General features: G+C 48.2%; 7 protein-coding genes across 7 annotated transcripts; 6 read left to right on the top strand and 1 right to left on the bottom strand.

Annotated features, from left to right (window-relative positions):
- Positions 1 to 3,818: 3,818 nt before the first annotated feature.
- N7455_004588 (uncharacterized protein) lies at positions 3,819 to 5,257 on the top strand (the record flags this gene model as incomplete). Its single annotated transcript, XM_040956746.2, has 2 exons — positions 3,819 to 3,984; positions 4,041 to 5,257. 2 exons carry the CDS (start codon positions 3,819 to 3,821, stop codon positions 5,255 to 5,257), a joined length of 1,383 nt encoding a protein of 460 aa, XP_040812764.2.
- Positions 5,258 to 5,713: 456 nt separating this feature from the next.
- N7455_004587 (rRNA-processing protein LAS1) lies at positions 5,714 to 7,368 on the top strand. Its single transcript, XM_040956831.2, has 4 exons — positions 5,714 to 5,873; positions 5,953 to 6,092; positions 6,238 to 6,684; positions 6,792 to 7,368. The coding sequence occupies exons 1-4, from the start codon at positions 5,754 to 5,756 to the stop codon at positions 7,282 to 7,284; spliced, it is 1,200 nt and encodes a 399-aa protein (XP_040812787.2). The 5' UTR covers positions 5,714 to 5,753; the 3' UTR covers positions 7,285 to 7,368.
- A 232-nt stretch (positions 7,369 to 7,600) lies between these two features.
- N7455_004586 (uncharacterized protein) lies at positions 7,601 to 8,882 on the top strand (the record flags this gene model as incomplete). The annotated part of the gene is made up of 9 exons (XM_040956756.2): positions 7,601 to 7,625; positions 7,728 to 7,815; positions 7,883 to 7,954; positions 8,026 to 8,059; positions 8,112 to 8,322; positions 8,389 to 8,480; positions 8,531 to 8,665; positions 8,717 to 8,743; positions 8,799 to 8,882. 9 exons carry the CDS (start codon positions 7,601 to 7,603, stop codon positions 8,880 to 8,882), a joined length of 768 nt encoding a protein of 255 aa, XP_040812828.2.
- Positions 8,883 to 9,506: 624 nt separating this feature from the next.
- Positions 9,507 to 11,308, top strand: N7455_004585 (putative NAD+ kinase; the record flags this gene model as incomplete). Its single annotated transcript, XM_040956854.2, has 5 exons — positions 9,507 to 9,530; positions 9,599 to 9,643; positions 9,698 to 10,706; positions 10,794 to 11,070; positions 11,152 to 11,308. The coding sequence occupies 5 exons, from the start codon at positions 9,507 to 9,509 to the stop codon at positions 11,306 to 11,308; spliced, it is 1,512 nt and encodes a 503-aa protein (XP_040812839.2).
- Positions 11,309 to 12,529: 1,221 nt separating this feature from the next.
- On the top strand, positions 12,530 to 13,410 carry N7455_004584 (trafficking protein particle complex subunit 5; the record flags this gene model as incomplete). The annotated part of the gene is made up of 2 exons (XM_040956782.2): positions 12,530 to 12,807; positions 12,924 to 13,410. 2 exons carry the CDS (start codon positions 12,530 to 12,532, stop codon positions 13,408 to 13,410), a joined length of 765 nt encoding a protein of 254 aa, XP_040812777.2.
- Positions 13,411 to 13,887: 477 nt separating this feature from the next.
- N7455_004583 (microfibrillar-associated 1 family protein) lies at positions 13,888 to 15,345 on the bottom strand (the record flags this gene model as incomplete). The annotated part of the gene is made up of 1 exon (XM_040956765.2): positions 13,888 to 15,345. One exon carries the CDS (start codon positions 15,343 to 15,345, stop codon positions 13,888 to 13,890), a length of 1,458 nt encoding a protein of 485 aa, XP_040812700.2.
- A 534-nt stretch (positions 15,346 to 15,879) lies between these two features.
- N7455_004582 (putative ssDNA binding protein Ssb3) lies at positions 15,880 to 16,400 on the top strand (the record flags this gene model as incomplete). The annotated part of the gene is made up of 3 exons (XM_040956742.1): positions 15,880 to 16,116; positions 16,213 to 16,267; positions 16,336 to 16,400. The coding sequence occupies 3 exons, from the start codon at positions 15,880 to 15,882 to the stop codon at positions 16,398 to 16,400; spliced, it is 357 nt and encodes a 118-aa protein (XP_040812856.1).
- Positions 16,401 to 16,804: the final 404 nt, after the last annotated feature.

Here is a 16,804-nt window from a genome sequence, read left to right as displayed (position 1 = left end):
AGAAACGGGAAAAAAAGCTGGTTGCAAGTAAATTGATAAATTGGGTAGCTGAAGTGGGATTTTCGAAGGTTTTGGAGTAATTTCGATCGATTTCGGGCCAAGGAGTGTGATTGGCCCAACCTCTCTGAGGAGAACCACGTTGGCTTGACCGCTAGGCGCCGTCATTGTCTCTCTTTGACTCAAACCATTTCCCCCCCTCATCAACAACATCCACACACACAACCTGGGTTTTCTGCTCCGCCACCAGTCACACGTTTGACTTCAGACGGATAAGGAATGTCTCTCCCTCCCCCCCCCCCCCTGCTGGACCTGGACCTTGCGTGGCGTCAGGACCCAACATATCCGAGGATGGCAGCCTGCATTTATGAATTGCGCCCGATACACATCTTTGACTTTTGGGGATCTGATTATGGTTCGTAGAGTTAAAGAGTCGATGACGAAGGATAACCGTGAGGCTGCAGCCTTCATCGTGCATCGTGCATTAGACCTTACGTGTCTGTCCAGGTGTATATCCCAGCGGTGTCACACGGCCCCCCGAAGGTCTAGACTAGGATTGAAACAGCTTGTTGGAAATCGCCCAGTTCTGAAGCACCAGCTGATTCCAACATAACCTATCGGGAGACGGCAGGGCCCTCACAAAGTTTCAACCTTGAAGACATTTTGGGTATCGGAACGATAATCCCAACGATCGCCGAGTCCTAAGATGAGCCCCGCCAATAATGCTGACCAACATCTGATTTTGGGGGATAGCGACCGAGACGATAGAACATAATAATTATTATTTTTTTCTTTGTACTTTTGTATGTTGTAGTTTTTATTATTATTATCTATATACAAGTACTTCATATCCCTGTTTAATCCCATCACATTTCCCAAAACAAGAAACAAAGAAACGCACGGGGACCAGGGTGACCAGGACATGTGCATCCGATGCTACACCGTAAGGAGCTGATGACATGGCGCTAAAGCAAGCCAAATTGACCTGACCCGCAGCTCCCGCTGCATTCTTTGGGGCTAAGAAGGGGAACCGGGCAATCATAATTCCCGACTTAGAGACTTGGAACGTCTGGAAGGATGAAGGAAGCTGGGATCGGCTCCGCCTTGTGTTGCCCCAATAGTGGAGAGAGGTGGATTCGGTAAAATGGGAAGTTCGTTAGTTGATTATAGAATTGTCCCTTAGTGGATATACAATACACGCCCTTTCGGAAGTTACTATTAAAGCGAAAAAGAAAAAAGAAATAAAAAAAAGATGCAGATTTGTGATCTAGCGCCTGGTCTCGGACTGATTGCTTGATAATGTTCCATATGTACTAGTACTAGTTCACTATAGCAAAGTAGATTATATTGAAAACACAAACATGGTACTGGGCCTCGGATCTTACCCGGCATGCAGGGTGGGAATCTCGTATTTGTTAAATACTGAGGCCTAAACGGAGGACGGAGTAGTCCGTACAACATAAGCTGAATCCTGTGAAGATGCCTCTTTGTACTCCATATGTTCAAGGGGTGATCAGACCAGGACTTTCCTTAAAAAAGAAATCCCAATGTGCCGCTGTTACGGTGTGCTCAGCCATTCCAGAGATCGGCATTTTTCAGATGTCAGCGGTTCCACTAGAGAACTCTGAACAAGACAAATCGGACACATCTGGCCTTCTGGAAAATTGTCTCCAATTATTTCCGCTTTTTCCTTTCCCTTTTTTATGGGTGCATGAAGTGGGTCTGAAAATGCGTTCCAGTGCAGGCTTGGATGCCGCGTGATGGGCATTGATGTGTTTTGCATCGAGATCGGCTCTTATTTCATAGATTAGTGACTTAGTCTTATATATTGAACTGAAACAATGTTTTTTAATATGTGTTCCTTGATTCTCTCTTTCGTAAGAGATGTAATATTTCAATTTAAATTGTTATCTCCCCAATCCTGCCAATATAGATAGATTAGGGAGAAAAAAGAAGAAAACGCCCCTGACCAAAAAGGTCCGGGCTTTCGCCGGGTATTGGTTTGGTTGGGCGTTGGCAGAGCCCTAAGCACGATCAGATCCACCTGGCCACGTTGTGAATGGCTCCAGCTAACTCCTTTTTCTGACGGGTTGGGTTTTCTTTTTTATCGTATGTGGTTCCATTCATTTTAGTTCTACGTTAGTCCATGCCAAGTTTTTAGCAATTGGCGCCAATCTTAGGGGACTTGGAACTGTCTGTTCGACTTTCAATCTGCAACCTGCCTATATTAGTACGGGGTACATTGTAAAGCTGCAGGTGATATGAGATAGTTATGAAGACTCATCACATTCTAAATACATCTTCAAACGTCATTGAAAAAAAAAAAAAAAAACTCCGCTTAATCAGAACTCAAAATTCAAGTTCAACGGGGGTTCAACCGCTTGGGATAGCCGAGCTTCCCGCTCAGAGCCCATTTAATTTTTACTAGGCTTTATACTAGGCTGCTTTCGAGATTGTCTACCATGTTGTATTCTCATCTTCTTATTTGGTGGCGTCTGTGATGGGTTTCTGTGCCACGCCCCCGATAAAACAGGCCCACAAACGTTGAGGCAATCGATACGCTACTACGTATTTAGCTATAATTTTAGTTAGCGCCCCTCTTTTCTTTTCTTTTTCTCAGGTGATACTAGAGAATGACCTCAAATGTTGATCCTGCAAAAATGCAGGTAGCCTAAAACCTCGCAAGGTCCAAGTTGCCGTTTTCGATTCAGCCAAGCCGACCTAGACGATTGGCTGTGAACCTGTGACGAAAGCCGAGTCGAGCAGTCTATTTCTGGGCTCGGAACATTTAAATGAGGGAAAAAAGTCAAAAAAAAAGAGTCAGAGTAAATGAATGAATACATCAACAAAGATCATGGTGGCAATGTTGCATCTCCTGCATCATGTACTCCGTACTCCGGGTGGTAAAAGAAGAGGAAGTCATGCAGAGAGAATAGCAACCTCACATGCGGGTATGCACGGTACAAAGGGAGGGACGACAAGTTCTTTAATCTAGACTTTAGGAAGGGCAATGACGATAATTATCTTAAACTCCACTTACACCCCTGTCGAAATCCAAAAGGGCAGTGCGTAGTCGATCTCTACAAGCCCATCACATTGTAACCCTTGCGTAACGAGCTCGGTAACGCTGTAATTGGGAAAAGGGAAGGACAAGGGAAGGACAAGGTGTCCTGTACGGAGTAGATTAATGCACATCTAGCCGCATTCTTACTATCAGAAGAAAGAAAATAGAGACAGACTCAGCCTTGGAAGTGTTGGCCGCAGATCGGGCCGGATCGCGGGTCCAATAGGTACATAATGAGCATTCCCAGCGGCTAAAGGGTCAAGGATCCTTGGGGAATTTTGATTTTTCGTCATTTGGCTTTTCTTACCCAAAAGGGGAGAAACGTATAAAAAAAAAAGGAAAAGAAAGAAAGAAAATAAAACCCAAGAAAAACGGGAGCCCCAGTCTAAGGGTGCGTATGAGACTATCCATTGGACTAGTTGAACTTTTAGCATAATATACCATACAACACTATATCCACTATACACCCTATACACCCTATACATTATATTATACTTATTATACTTACACCTATTTAATTTAATTAATCTATTTCTTCCCCATGTTCGCCTCAAAAAGCATGTTCCATGTTCCCACAGGTCCGATCCCACCCCACTCTGCTATTTGCTGCACTCCGGAGTATTCCCTATGGGCCCTGGTCGAAACGGTGGAACTGCCCTGATTCATGGATTCGGTTCCAGGTTGCCCTTTTGTTTTATTTCTGTTTTATTTCTTTTTTGTCTAGGCTCCTTTAGTGTCAACGTCGTGTCATCTTAGCATGTGCGGTGGCATCGTAGATCCAGGGCTCCCTGGATTCCCTTATAAGCCTGCCTTGCCTAGTAACGGGATCTTCACTGGAATTAAATACTCTCACCCGTTCCTGAACGGGAGCATCGGCTCTTTTTTTAAAAATCACATCCACTCTTTATTCAACTCCACACTACGTAAGCTATTTGCTGTCTACCACAGTTGATTATATACTGACTTGATTCCCCTTTAGTCAACTTCCTCTCTTCAAGCTTTTACTTTTTTACAGTTTCTTATATGGCCAATTATTCCTGGCAACCTCAGGCCCCTTCAACAGGCTCTCAATGGCTTCAAGATCATGCTTCTTATAGCCAGCCCAGCATGCAAGATCTAACTCATGCTTTCCCTCGACCGAGGCACAGTCGCGTCATGAAGCCTCGTAGTGCAGGCAACAGTCCTTCATCAGCAACTAGGAGACGGTCAACAGTGAATCAAAATGTGATGCATGGACTGCCAACTCAATATCAGTCAACCCTGGAAGAAGCCCTTCTCACCTCAGCCGCCCGGAACTCACGTCCGATGAGCTGGCATCCTTCATCAGCAAGAACTCGCGGTCTTTCCAACCCGTACATCTCAGATTTCCCTTCGGATAGCTACGCCGGTATGGGAGCTATGCCTGATCAGTACCTCAGCTCAGACATCTACTGCGACGACAACTCCATCTCATATCCCATGACCGCGGACCCTTCGTTCTCCCCCAACTACCTCCCCGTCTATTCAACCATGCAAGAGGACTTGCCACTTCCACAGCACACGCCAGCGCTCATGACACATATCGACCCGATGGGATGGGAGGCCGCCGCCATGTCCACTGATATGTCAATGATGTCGCACCCAGCCTCCGACAACTGGAACCTCGACATGCTATCAATGGGCACCAACATCCCCCCACCAGAGACAACATGTCCAAGCTACGTCAGCGTCCCTTCCCCAGGTGAACTGAGTGGCCCATCAACACCGGACTTTCTCCCTATTCAACAATTTGAGAATCCCTTCCAGGTTACCGCTGAGCCTAAGAAGACCGGAAAGGGCGAAGAAGAACTGGTCGGCATGGGCCTCTACAGTCAACCCAACGGAACACTGGCACGAGCCCCGCAGAGCAAATCAGGCGAGGGCTTGAAGCTCGAAGAAACATTCACCCCATCCGACGAAGACAAGGACGACGAAACGGATGAGGTGGAGATCATTGGACAACGCGAGGTTCCTCAGCAACCAACCTACCATGAATCCGCGCCTACCATTCGCCAGTCGAACTTCACTTCCAAGCAGCAGCCCAGACAGGCTCTGAACTTACTCCAGCGGTCTTTCTTCTTCGACAACGATGATACGGACCAGCAGCAGATGACTGCTGCACAGCCTTTTGCTGGTTTCAATCAGCCTTGCATGAACTATGGATATGGGTGGATCTGAGAGGATCGCCTAACGGAGGGGGGGGGGTTTTTTTTTCTGCCTTTTTTTTCCTTCGCATTTCTTACTGTACCAGCGGCATAGCGTGGAGTTTTTCTTTCATCATTTTTATTTTTTTGGGAGTCGGATACACGGAAAGGATACCCTGCGACGAGACGGCTCGCGACTCGCATCTAGCTACATTTACTTTAGGTGTACTCTCGTACACGATCTGATACACAATCTATCTCAATATTTGCTACCCATCATTATCTCCACTTTCAGTTGAAGTTAGAACCACAGTATTGAATCATTGTCGCATTTCATGTTCTCTCGAAGTATACAAATTAGCCCTCTGATTGGCTGCGGAAAAATTAAGCTTCGGCAAAACTTTCCCAAAGGAACAACAATCCCCCGAAAATATTTCGCAGGCTATCAACGAAAAGTCAAGCAAGCAAAAGGTCACTCATCCGGTGTCGAATTTAATTTCTAATTTGTCATTTCAAACTCAGTGCCGAGAATGGCAAAGGTCATTTTCACCGCTTGGAAAACCAAGTCTCAGTTGCTGGAAGTGCGGGACGAGTTTTATCCTCCGTCTGCGTACGCTGGACCCGATTTGCGTTCCCATGGCTGTGCAGTGGTATGTTACATATGCATGGACAGAATGAGTGTGATGTCCAGCTGTGTATGTAGTTTGCTAACGATGTCCGAAATTAAAGGTCGAAGCTTGGAAACTACGCGGCAATGTACCGCACCATGTTGAAGCCACAGCCTTGTTGACAGATGCCATTCTCCATGATGATGCGCAGAGGAATTCCATCTTCTCAATTCGTGCTACATATTCCGCAGCTTTCTGTCGGTGAGTGTTGAGCCTACCTGATTCTCGTTTTTTTACATTTATGGGAGAAAAAAACCCCCACTCTGAATCCCTTGAAGATGATGTCTCGAATTCAAACTCCCCATTTCACAAAGCACATCCCGTTTTCAAACTAACACCAGTTTAGCTTCGTAACCGGTCTCGTGGACACCAAGATCCACGGCGTTCGCCGAACAATGTTCCAGCGCGCCACAGACCTAGGCCTCCCAGCCTCCTTCGTGGAACTCCGCCACGAAGCAACCCACCGCGAGCCGCCGTCGCTTGTCGTACTGCGTAAAGCTGCACAGCGCTCGCTCGAATGGCTGTGGGACAATTACTGGGCCGGTGTTGCTGATGACTCCGGTGCGTCTGCATCAACCCATGACAACAGTGCGTCTGTCAGGGCCACCTTGTGTGACGCTCTGCGGCCTCTATCCGGTGGATCGATGGATCCTGTGCCCAAGAAGCGGAAGCGGGATCAGGCTGTTTCGGTCGCTATGCGGCTTGTCTCGGTTTGTAATATCTCGGCGTCTGGGGTCAGGCTTTTGTCTTCTGTTTTGCTCGAGCGGGGATTCTTGGTGCCTAATGGGCGGGAGTGAGTTTTCCCTTCCCCCCTCCTTTTTGCGTTTGTCTCGGCTGTGTCGTCAGGGGTGCAGCTGTTTTCGGGGAGTGCATGCTGACTGTGACATTTTTTCTGCCTAGACTTGGGGATTCGCTGAATGATACATTCAAGGAATGGAACCCGGTGCTGCAAAAGGTTGCAGAGAGTCATCCTGCGTTTTTGAGGCATTTGACCGAAGATCTCGTGAATGATCTGGCTTTTAAGAATACAACCGATATATCGGCAGATGCTTCTTCCGAGGCACTGTATCTGTGGATCGCGCATATCTTGACATCTCCTGCCTGGGAGTTCCACAGGCAATCATGTCCGCAGAGCTATGTTCTTCGAGCTTGTGATGAAAGTCCACACCACTGGACAAAGATGTTGGGAGATCAGTTAAGGAAGCACGCTAGTAAGCCCAAATCAGCTCTTGCGGCTCGACCTGCTTCCAAGAACCGAGTCTCGAAACCCAAACACGTTAGAAATGACTCGCAATACGCTCCAACTCAGCTCTCGGATAAGTTGCTGGAACATGGATGGGGGTTCTTGGAGAAATGGGACAGTCGGCCATTGGGCGTGGTATCAAGTAATTAGACAAGCTTATCTTCAATTCAAAAATTCTTACGCTGCTGGCAGCGTAGAACCCCAAAGTCAATATCTCTTATACAACCTTGGAATATACACAGCTGCGTAGTAACGAGCAACCAATCAAAAGCGATGGCATTACTAAAAGCCGTCAAGCTAAAAGGGGAAATAGTTCTTCCGGATGACGTTTGTAATCCGAGAGATCCACAGGTGTACCTCTTTCAAGAGCTCCCCGCACTGTTTTGATTCATTGTTGGTGATGAACTTTCTAAGGACACAATTATTCGGAACTAGCTCGCGTCTATTCAAGTCACAAGTCAGAGCCATGCATATCCAATCGATTCCTATGTGTATGTTGATCTTCAGATCCCGTCATATAGATTACCAATCAACAGCGGCAACCTTGGGATATCGCAAGAAGAATATTTGCTTATTCTAGGTAAATTCTACAGGGACGGGGAAGGGCAACAACTACGCCTACCTTGTGACGGACGAATCGACTAAGAAGTCGGTTATTATTGACCCGGCCAATCCTCCGGAGTGAGTTGAATCTTTAGATCGTGTTGGATCTACTGGATGAGCTGGAACTGATTCTATGGAATTGCAGGGTTGCGCCGGAACTCAAGTCTCAGATTGATTCTGGCAAGATTGAACTGACGGCCATTGTTAACACTCACCAGTATGTGGATTGAACTTTCATGGGCAGGTAAAAAGAGGACAAAAATATAGGTTTTCTGACATTTTCTGAAGCCACTGGGATCATGCTGGCGGTAATAATGACATTGTATGCATGCTTTCTCGGGATATTGTTACCTCGATCTAACATTTTGCACCAGTTGAAACAATTCAAGGGTCTTCAGGTCATTGGTGGCAAGGACTGCGCATCTGTCACGAAGACTCCCGCGCATGGCGAGGAATTCAAGATCGGAGATCGTATCTCAGTGAAGGCATTGCACACTCCCTGTCATACGCAGGACAGTGTCTGCTACTATATGCAAGATGGAGACCAGCGTGTTGTCTTCACCGGCGATACTCTCTTTATTGGCGGTATGTGTATCATTTTCAAGCCTCCTACCACGTCCATGTAGTGCCGTGAATTAATTTTGATATCAGGATGTGGTCGATTCTTCGAAGGAAATGCAAAGGAGATGCACAAGGCCTTGAACGAGACCCTCGCGGCTCTGCCCGGTGACACCAAGGTTTATGTATGGTTGTCTTTTCGTATTGGTGCAGGGCTTATACTGACTCCTTCTAGCCCGGCCACGAGTATACCAAGGCCAATGTCAAGTTCTGCATTGCAGTGTCACAGTCAGAGCCTATCAAGAAGCTCCAGGCATTTGCGGAGAAGAACAAGGAGACACAAGGGAAATTCACCATCGGCGACGAGAAGGTAAGAACTAGACTCAAGTGATATTTCTCGTCGAGACTGACAGACATTTAGCTCCACAATGTGTTCATGCGCGTCAATGTAAGTTCCTTGTCCTTTGCTCCTGTATCTGCCGTTGCTGATCTAGAATACATAGGACCCCGAGATCCAAAAGGTAACTGGCAAGACTAACCCTGTGGATGTGATGGCAGCATTGAGAGAGATGAAGAATGCTATGTAAAGTACTGGAGTCAAGTTAGCGAGCAAATTTACTACATGACATGTTCCGATATATATCCATGGAAAGCGTGCTTTCTTGAAAACAGGGTATTCCAACTAGACTAAATTGCCGAGATAGAAAAGTGTATAGAACCCATATAAACAAGATCTCCCGCAAATCAAGTCATTCAAGAGATTCACCCCGGAAAATTTGGCATGTGTTCTAGAAGTTGTCTTCTCAATGACCTGGGGAGGAAACGTGTACGTCATACTCATGCCAAGCCCACCGTTCCCCAAAAACGTAGAAATTAGGTATCTTTTGTATGTCTTTCTCATACAAAAGATACTTCTTATGCACAAGATAGACATAACAAGAAATTTCTTGTCCATAACCTAGTTGAGGCTAGATGAAGTCTATTCTAGTATTCTTTAGTACGAGGGTGGAAAAAAATTGAAGTTATGTATATGTATCTTTTATATGAGAAGGCCATACAAAAGATACCTCTTTTTGTTTGCGGCGCACCAAGCACCGGTGGTGGGGCACCAGCTACCCAGCTACCCAGCTACCCACTTTCTTTCACCCCGGAGCTCGGACAACTCAACCATGACAGAGTGACCAACAGGGAAACTCCAGTACTTTTGCGTGATGGATAAGGCAGTTAAGGATGATGTAAGTGCTAATAGACTGCCCAGGTGGACCTACCTCGGGGGTTATTACAGTGACTAATGCCATCATAGAACAATGGAGGGGCGAGCGATACGGAGGCTCAGAATCACCTGGAGGTAAGCAGTTTTGACTCCATGATAGTTCCATACTAAGCACATGTTGCTACCCAGGTCGTGTTCTATCCCGACTCGAACCACCGTCGCAAGTCCTCCCTTGTTAAGATGGACAAGCCGAGGGTCCAGCCTCACCCAGCTCAGGATGACAGGATGACCGCCTGCTACGTCCACAACCTCATTTCGAGCGAGTGGACCTCACCCCCTAAACACCTTAAAGATACGGAAGACACAGAAGATGTGATACGGACATTGAGAGAGGACGAGAGTCAACCCGTGACAAATACCAAAGGTATCGAGCCAGAGGAACTGGTCACAGTGGTCGACCCTGACAACAAACCGATACCCACAATCATCGAATCCCGGCATCTCACAAAGAGACAGCTATCAGATATGGCTTGGAACGTGCGCAAGCTATCCAAGAAGCTGGGCAGTATCAAGCTCAAGCTCACCGTGAAGAATATCTTCATAGTAAGCAAGGCGCAGGACCAGTCGCTGGTAAGTCTGACTCGAAAGGTTACAAGGTGGCTACTATCCACGGACCGGGACTCTCTATACGTGGTCTACGTCGAGCGGCGCCTCGAGACGCATCCGGACTTCGGTGCGTCACAACTAGTACAAGACGAGCCCTCCGCCGAAAGCCGGCTCAAGTACTGGGATCCCAAGCTTGCCCAAGAACAACCGCATTTGTTTGACTTTGTGATCACGCTCGGCGGAGACGGAACCGTTCTATACACGAGCTGGTTGTTCCAGCGCATCGTGCCGCCCGTACTCTCTTTTGCGCTGGGCTCACTGGGCTTCTTGACCAATTTCGACTTTGCGGATTATCAGAAGAGCCTCGATAATGCATTCCGGGATGGCGTTTTTGTCAGCCTACGGCTACGATTCGAATGTACCATTATGCGCAGTAAAGCGCGGATAAGAGACCCGCATGCGCGCTCTCTATCAGACCGTGACCTGGTAGAGGAACTGATCGGAGAAGAAGGGGAGGACACATTGACGCATACCCCAGATAAGGTGTATGAGATTCTCAACGACGTAGTCCTCGACCGGGGGCCAAACCCAAGTATGCCTTCCGATTTCTGACTCCCCTCAGTGTTATGTGTCAGGTTTCACGACAGAAACAGACTCACAGCTAACCAATCTTCGCTAGCCATGTCTCAAATTGAACTCTTCGGGGACGACGAGCACTTCACAACCCTACTTGCTGACGGAATATGCATTGCTACCCCAACCGGGTCGACTGCTTACAACCTCGCTGCTGGCGGCTCTCTTTCGCACCCGGAAAACCCCGTTATACTTGTCACCGCCATCTGCGCCCACACGCTATCCTTCCGGCCGATTATTCTACCAGACACCATTGTCTTGCGCATGGGTGTGCCGTACGACGCGCGCACGAGCTCATGGGCTAGCTTTGATGGACGTGAAAGGTGAGTTTGTTATATTCGTTGCATCTGCCGTGTCACGATTGGTTTGGCGCTTGGATTTGTTGTCTGACTGACAAACCCCAGAATCGAGTTACATCCCGGTGACTACGTTACTGTGTCGGCTTCGAGATATCCCTTTGCCAATGTCTTGCCTCCCGGTGGACAGGGTGAGGGCTGGGTGCATAGCATCTCCAAGACTTTGAATTGGAATTCGCGACAAAAGCAGAAGAGCTTCAAGTAGCTGAAGTGGAGAAAACGCTTCTTCAGCATGACCTCTAGCTCTCTCTGCCTCTTTTTCTTCCTCTTCTATGAGCATATTTGGTGTCTATTTGGTTTGATTGCTTAGGTTATAGCCAGTGGTTGGTTCATATATGGGCGTATAGGCTTTTTTTATATCAGAATATACGAAAATGATATGACCTGGGATTAGTTAAAATAAAAACAAAAACACTTTGAATTATTTTAGCTAATACTAATTAGCTATAATTAATTCCCAGCCATTTGTTTTTTTTTTTTTTCTTCTTTTCTTTTTTTCCAAGTGGACACTCTTTTCTTTTTCGCTTGAAGCTGCGGCTCCGCTCGACCCTATAAAAGGCCATCGCCCGGCCTGAAAATTCTTCTTCTTCATCTTCCTCAACCAACTTGGTTTCAAGGTCTTAATGTTGGCTTTGAAACTCCCCGTTGAGCCCGACAATTTCACAAGGAGTATATGTGAATAGAATCACATATACTCTTCTTAACTGACTTGGTAAGTTATTGCAACTTTTTTTTTCCTCTTGCATTGCATTCCCCCCCAGCCAACGGCCTCGCGCCGTTCGATGATGAAAATCTTCCTACATTCGCAGTTTCCACGCTAGCCGTCGCTTGAACCCAATCAAGGCGGCATTGAGCGGAATATCTTCCTTGGATGTCTGAGAAATATTTGGCTGTTCCTTAATGAATTCTTTTCATGTCATTGCAGTCGAGACGGTTGCTAATTGTCTCAGAAATAGGATCTCTTTTTGGTTACATTCGATCTTCGATATCATACGGAATATCATCGCTTTGCAGTGTCTACTGTCTGGCTCTATAGCTAGTTGCGTTGTTGATGGTCGCTGCTTTGTTCGACTGGACGGGCTCGACAGGATACCTTGACGTGTGCCGTGTCGGAGGAGTGGCAGTTCAACAGTTAGGACTTTTAGTATATCAGTATCAAATGAATGACAGTTTTTGTCCACAAATCTCTTCCAATCAGATCTTCTAGTATTATTGTATAGTCCACCTCGTAGATTCTCGTCTCAGCGCAAAAAGTAAAATCTCGCAGGATTGCACCCGAGGGAGTTGTGCTCCGCCGTACCGCATCCACTACCCCATAGCCAACGCTAGCCAACACTTCATAGATACCTCAACTTGACCAGATCCTCAAGCTCCCAAGTCAACATTTCCCGGTTCTGAGCTCAAATTACAATACAACGCCATTCCCATGGCGGCACCACCCCGACATGCCACGATGCAATCCATCAGCAATGGCAGCACAGCGCAAGTGACCGACAGACCACAGACACAGCAAACACAGCAAGCCCAGCTATCACAACAGTCCCCTGGGCTACGTGTACCTTCCAATCGCAAGACTATTTACGACCGACACCTGAATCGAAGTCGTAATGCAGAACTCAGCCGGGCAAGCTTCGCCTTTCTATTCGGGGAGATGGTCACATATGCTCAACGACGAGTAACAGGTATCCAAGATCTGGAGAAACGGTAAGAGACAACCCCTGGTTCAAAAACTGGAATCCTCTCCCTCCCCAGCCCTCTCAGAAAACAATCATCACCATGTAGCTGCCGAACAACCCGTGGCTAACAACCCCTCCATCCAGGTTAAACGAACAAGGCTACCCCCTCGGCCTCCGCCTCCTCGACCTCCTCTTCTACCGCTCAACCTCAACCTCCTCCTCCGCCCTCTCAAGTTCCTCCACCTCCTCTTCACCCCCAAACCGACCCCTCCGCATCATAACCCTGCTGCACCTGATCCACGGCCCCCTCTGGCGCCTCCTCTTCAACCGCGCCGCAGATGCCCTCGAGCACTCTGTGTCCCCGGACACCCCCAACGAATACATGATCACCGATAACGACCCAATGGTCAACACATATATCAGTGCGCCCCGCGATATGAGCATGCTCAACTGCGCTGCCTATGTTGCCGGCATCATCGAGGGTGTCTGTGATGGGTGTGGCTTTGAGACGAAGGTCTCGGCGCATAATCAGCCTACGGAACTCTGGCCTAGTCGGACGGTGTTCTTGGTTCGATTTGGGGATCCGGTTATGGAGAGGGAGAAGGTGCTTGAGAGGGCGGGTGTTAAATAATGAATGAGCTTGCTTTCGGGGTGTTTGACAGGCTGCAGGCTGATCGATATGTGCTTGTTAGCGCGATAGATCTACGGCGTTTGAGATGTGATAGGGTGGTTATGAAGCTCTTATTTCGCGGCTCTTTGGTTCTTCGGTTCCGGCACCGACATTCCCTTCACGAAGTCATGCAAGTACAAATCTGGACGGTCGATATGAGGAACTTGTCAGCGGTTTGTTAGCAGTGCTTGGAATCTGCTATGGATCTGTACGCAAAAGTCCTTGATTGTCGGCCAGCAGATATCACACAATACAATTCCTCCAGGAGAGGATATGCTATGTTACGTACATGTACATACAGAAAGGTATTGGCACATTGGTTGCTCGAAATTCAGATATCAAGAAGCAGATCCCACCATGCACCTTGTGATAGACTGGCGCCCCAACGCCAGCAGCAAAGTAGGATATCAACAGCGCGCGCTTGACCAATGAAACCAATCATGAACTGTCCACCCGCCGACGTTTCTCACGATCATCGTAAGGCGACGGACTGCGCTTCCGCCTCTCCCTAGACCGACTCCTCTCAACCCGACCAGAATCTCTATCATCACGCCTGTCCCGTCGAGGCGAACGCGACCTCGACCTGCGCCGAGGTTTAACAACACTAGCATTCGCACCCGTGGGTCCACGATCCCCATCATCACCACCGCGACGATCAGGCATAAACCGCTCATCCGTAACACCCTGAGGCGGCCCATCCCTCCTCTTCCTATTCTCCAACCCATCCCCAAACCTCCCCGTATCCTCAGACTTAAGATCCCTATAACGCGTGCGACCCTTCTTCCCAAGCTTCGTCATATCCCGAACCTGCATGTACTGCGGCAACGTATCACGATTGACATCATCCTCGAAACGCGCACCCATAAGCGCACGCCGATCAAGACCCTCAGCTTCAAGATCATCACGGAAGAAAGCACCCTTATGATAATACTTCTGCATAAAGCCTGTCTGACCGCGCGCAGCATCGCGGTCTTCCTTCTGCTGCGCAATGAACTCGCTATCTTCGCGCTCCCGTTCTTCAGCAGTGAGGTTCCGCCGACGCTCGATCTCTTCGATCTCTTTCTCGTGGGCTTCGATCGCTTCGCGGGATCGTTGAACGCGTTTCAGTTCACGCAGTTTCCATGCTGCATACTCGGCTTCCGGGTCTAGACCGTCTGTGTCGTCGATGGCTTCTTCGTCTTCGGCTTCAACGAGCTCGTCGTCGTCCCAGGCGCGATTCGCGCTTGATCGTGCTATCGCTTCTTTCTCCAGTTGGTCGCGGATTAGTTGGTCGGCTTTTTCTTGGCGTTGTGCGGCGCGTTGGGTTTCGGCTTCGGCGGCTCGAGCTGCGTCCGCTTGCGCTTGTGTTTGTCCTGCTGCTGAGGCGGCGGTGTTGCGCTTGTCTTTTTTGATGAATGTTGGTCGGATGAGCATGCGTCGGGGTACTTCGTCTTCGGAACTGCTTTCTTCTTCGGAGCTTTCTTCCTCTTCTTCTTCCTCCTCCTCTTCCTCTTCTTCTTCGTCGCTCTCCGCGGCAGTTGTGGATACAGTAGGTTTTAAATCGTCGTTAGGATGCGGTACTGCTTTCGGTGCGGGTGCGGGTGCGGGCTTGTCATCTTCTTCGTCTTCGGTGACGAACCCTTCCTCGTCGTCATCCTCCTCAACCTTTTGGCCTGCTACGGCAGAGGCTGGGAATGAGCTTGCTTTGGGCGCTTTTGCTCGGCGCAGTGCCTCGGCTCGTCTGCGCCGCTCTTGTTCTCGTCGCGCCTCCCGTTCCTCTCCGTCATCTTCTTCCTCTTCCTCTTCCTCTTCCTCGGATGAGGGCTCCTCTGCGATAGCCTTTCCAGGGCGGTAACGAGCAGGCCTGACAGGGTTTTTAGTCATTCCCCGGTGGGAAGAGGGGAACGGAGGAGGCATTGTGGTATGATGTGTGTAGAAGGAAGGTGGGTGTAGGTTGTGTAGAGAGATATAGAGCTCCGTTGCCTAGCTTGCAGTTCAAAGCCAGAAAATTGCGCCCGGTCTGCTCTGTAGTATGGTGTGGTGTGGACTCGTTGAATTGACGTATCGGGCTGAAGCTTTTGCTGGAGATTGATATGTGATCACGTGATGATATCGAAAAGCTGCAGGATGGCAGAAGTGGTAATTGACTGCGTCAACTCAGTTGTTGAGATAGTGCACCTGTGTGGCTTTTCTCTCAGCGCAACCCAGAACGCAATTCCCAGTTAGAGATGTTTTTACATAGTATTGCCAGATATCCAAACCAAAAAGTCCACTTAGCCAGTTCATACTAATTAATCACCACGTGACCACGCGTTTCCGCGCCTCGCGTCGATCAACCTGACTTATTCCCCGCCGTTTTCCAGCATCAAACTAGGACAACGAAAACCCATCACCTCAACACTGTCAAATCTTGAAATCCCAGACAGTCGAGAAACCTTCCAATATTCAAAAATGTCAATCCAAACTCCCCGCATCCTCCCCTCCCACCTCCACGCCTTCCACCCCTCCAGCACTAGCTCGAACACCGTCCGCGTACTGGGCACCATCACCGCGCTCCACGGGAACACCGGCACACTCACCTGCGGCAACAATGGCGATATCACTCTGATCTTGAAGCCCGACGGGCGTCTGCAAGTCGGGAAGTTGGTTGAGATTGTGGGGAAGGTTGCTGATCTAGAGGATGGACAGGTATGTTTAACATTTATTCTGGAGGGATATGGACTTGATATCCTGAAATTGGGATTTCATGGCTATCGAGAGTTAATGCTAATGATTTTCTTGCAGGGATACGGAATCCGTGTACTTGGCTCGACGGAGTGGGGTGACCCAGCCGATTGCGGTATGTGTTGAATGCTTTTCCCTCGGTGAATTGGACTAGAGACTGACTGCTGTGTGTTGGGATTATAGATTATAAGATCTATGAGAATGTTGTCAATGCGACGCATAAAGTCAAGACTATCTTCTACGACTGATGGGTCATGAGTTTGAGGGATTTGAATATATGGCCATTTTTCTGAGGGATATGTCCCGGGTCTGATATGAGCCTGGTTATTGTGACATTGTTAGCGCCCTCCACTAGAACCTATGGGACATATGCCTGTTTGACCGGACCTGGGATGCTGATGCTGATGCTGTCACTGTGATTCTCCCTTTGTGATTCCCCGGCTTTTGCGTTTTACATATGAGGTTATGATCGAAGCTTCTCCAAATCAAGAATTTACATTGAGCTAAACTTATCAAGTACTGAGAGTAGATCTGGATAATGGATTCGGGTGACTAGCTGTACAGAGAATGGGATCATTTGGGTGATTAGCTCTACAATGAAAGAAGATGTGATTAAACACCCCTAATGTATTCCGTGGGACTTGTAAGTGGC

The sequence above is a fragment of the Penicillium solitum genome (genome assembly GCF_028829755.1).
Source record: "Penicillium solitum strain IBT 25940 chromosome Unknown utg000003l_segment0_segment0, whole genome shotgun sequence".
Lineage (NCBI taxonomy): Eukaryota > Fungi > Ascomycota > Eurotiomycetes > Eurotiales > Aspergillaceae > Penicillium > Penicillium solitum.
Note: the sequence above shows the minus strand (reverse complement) of the source record. Positions and strands in the feature narration are given on the sequence as shown.

Coding starts and splice junctions, on each gene's coding strand:
- N7455_004587 (XM_040956831.2), top strand. CDS start 5,754: ATGGCAAAGGTCATTTTCACCGCTTGGAAAACCAAGTCTCAGTTGCTG. Junction 5,874..5,952: donor GTTCCCATGGCTGTGCAGTG/GTATGTTACATA, acceptor CCGAAATTAAAG/GTCGAAGCTTGGAAACTACG. Junction 6,685..6,791: donor TTGGTGCCTAATGGGCGGGA/GTGAGTTTTCCC, acceptor TTTTCTGCCTAG/ACTTGGGGATTCGCTGAATG.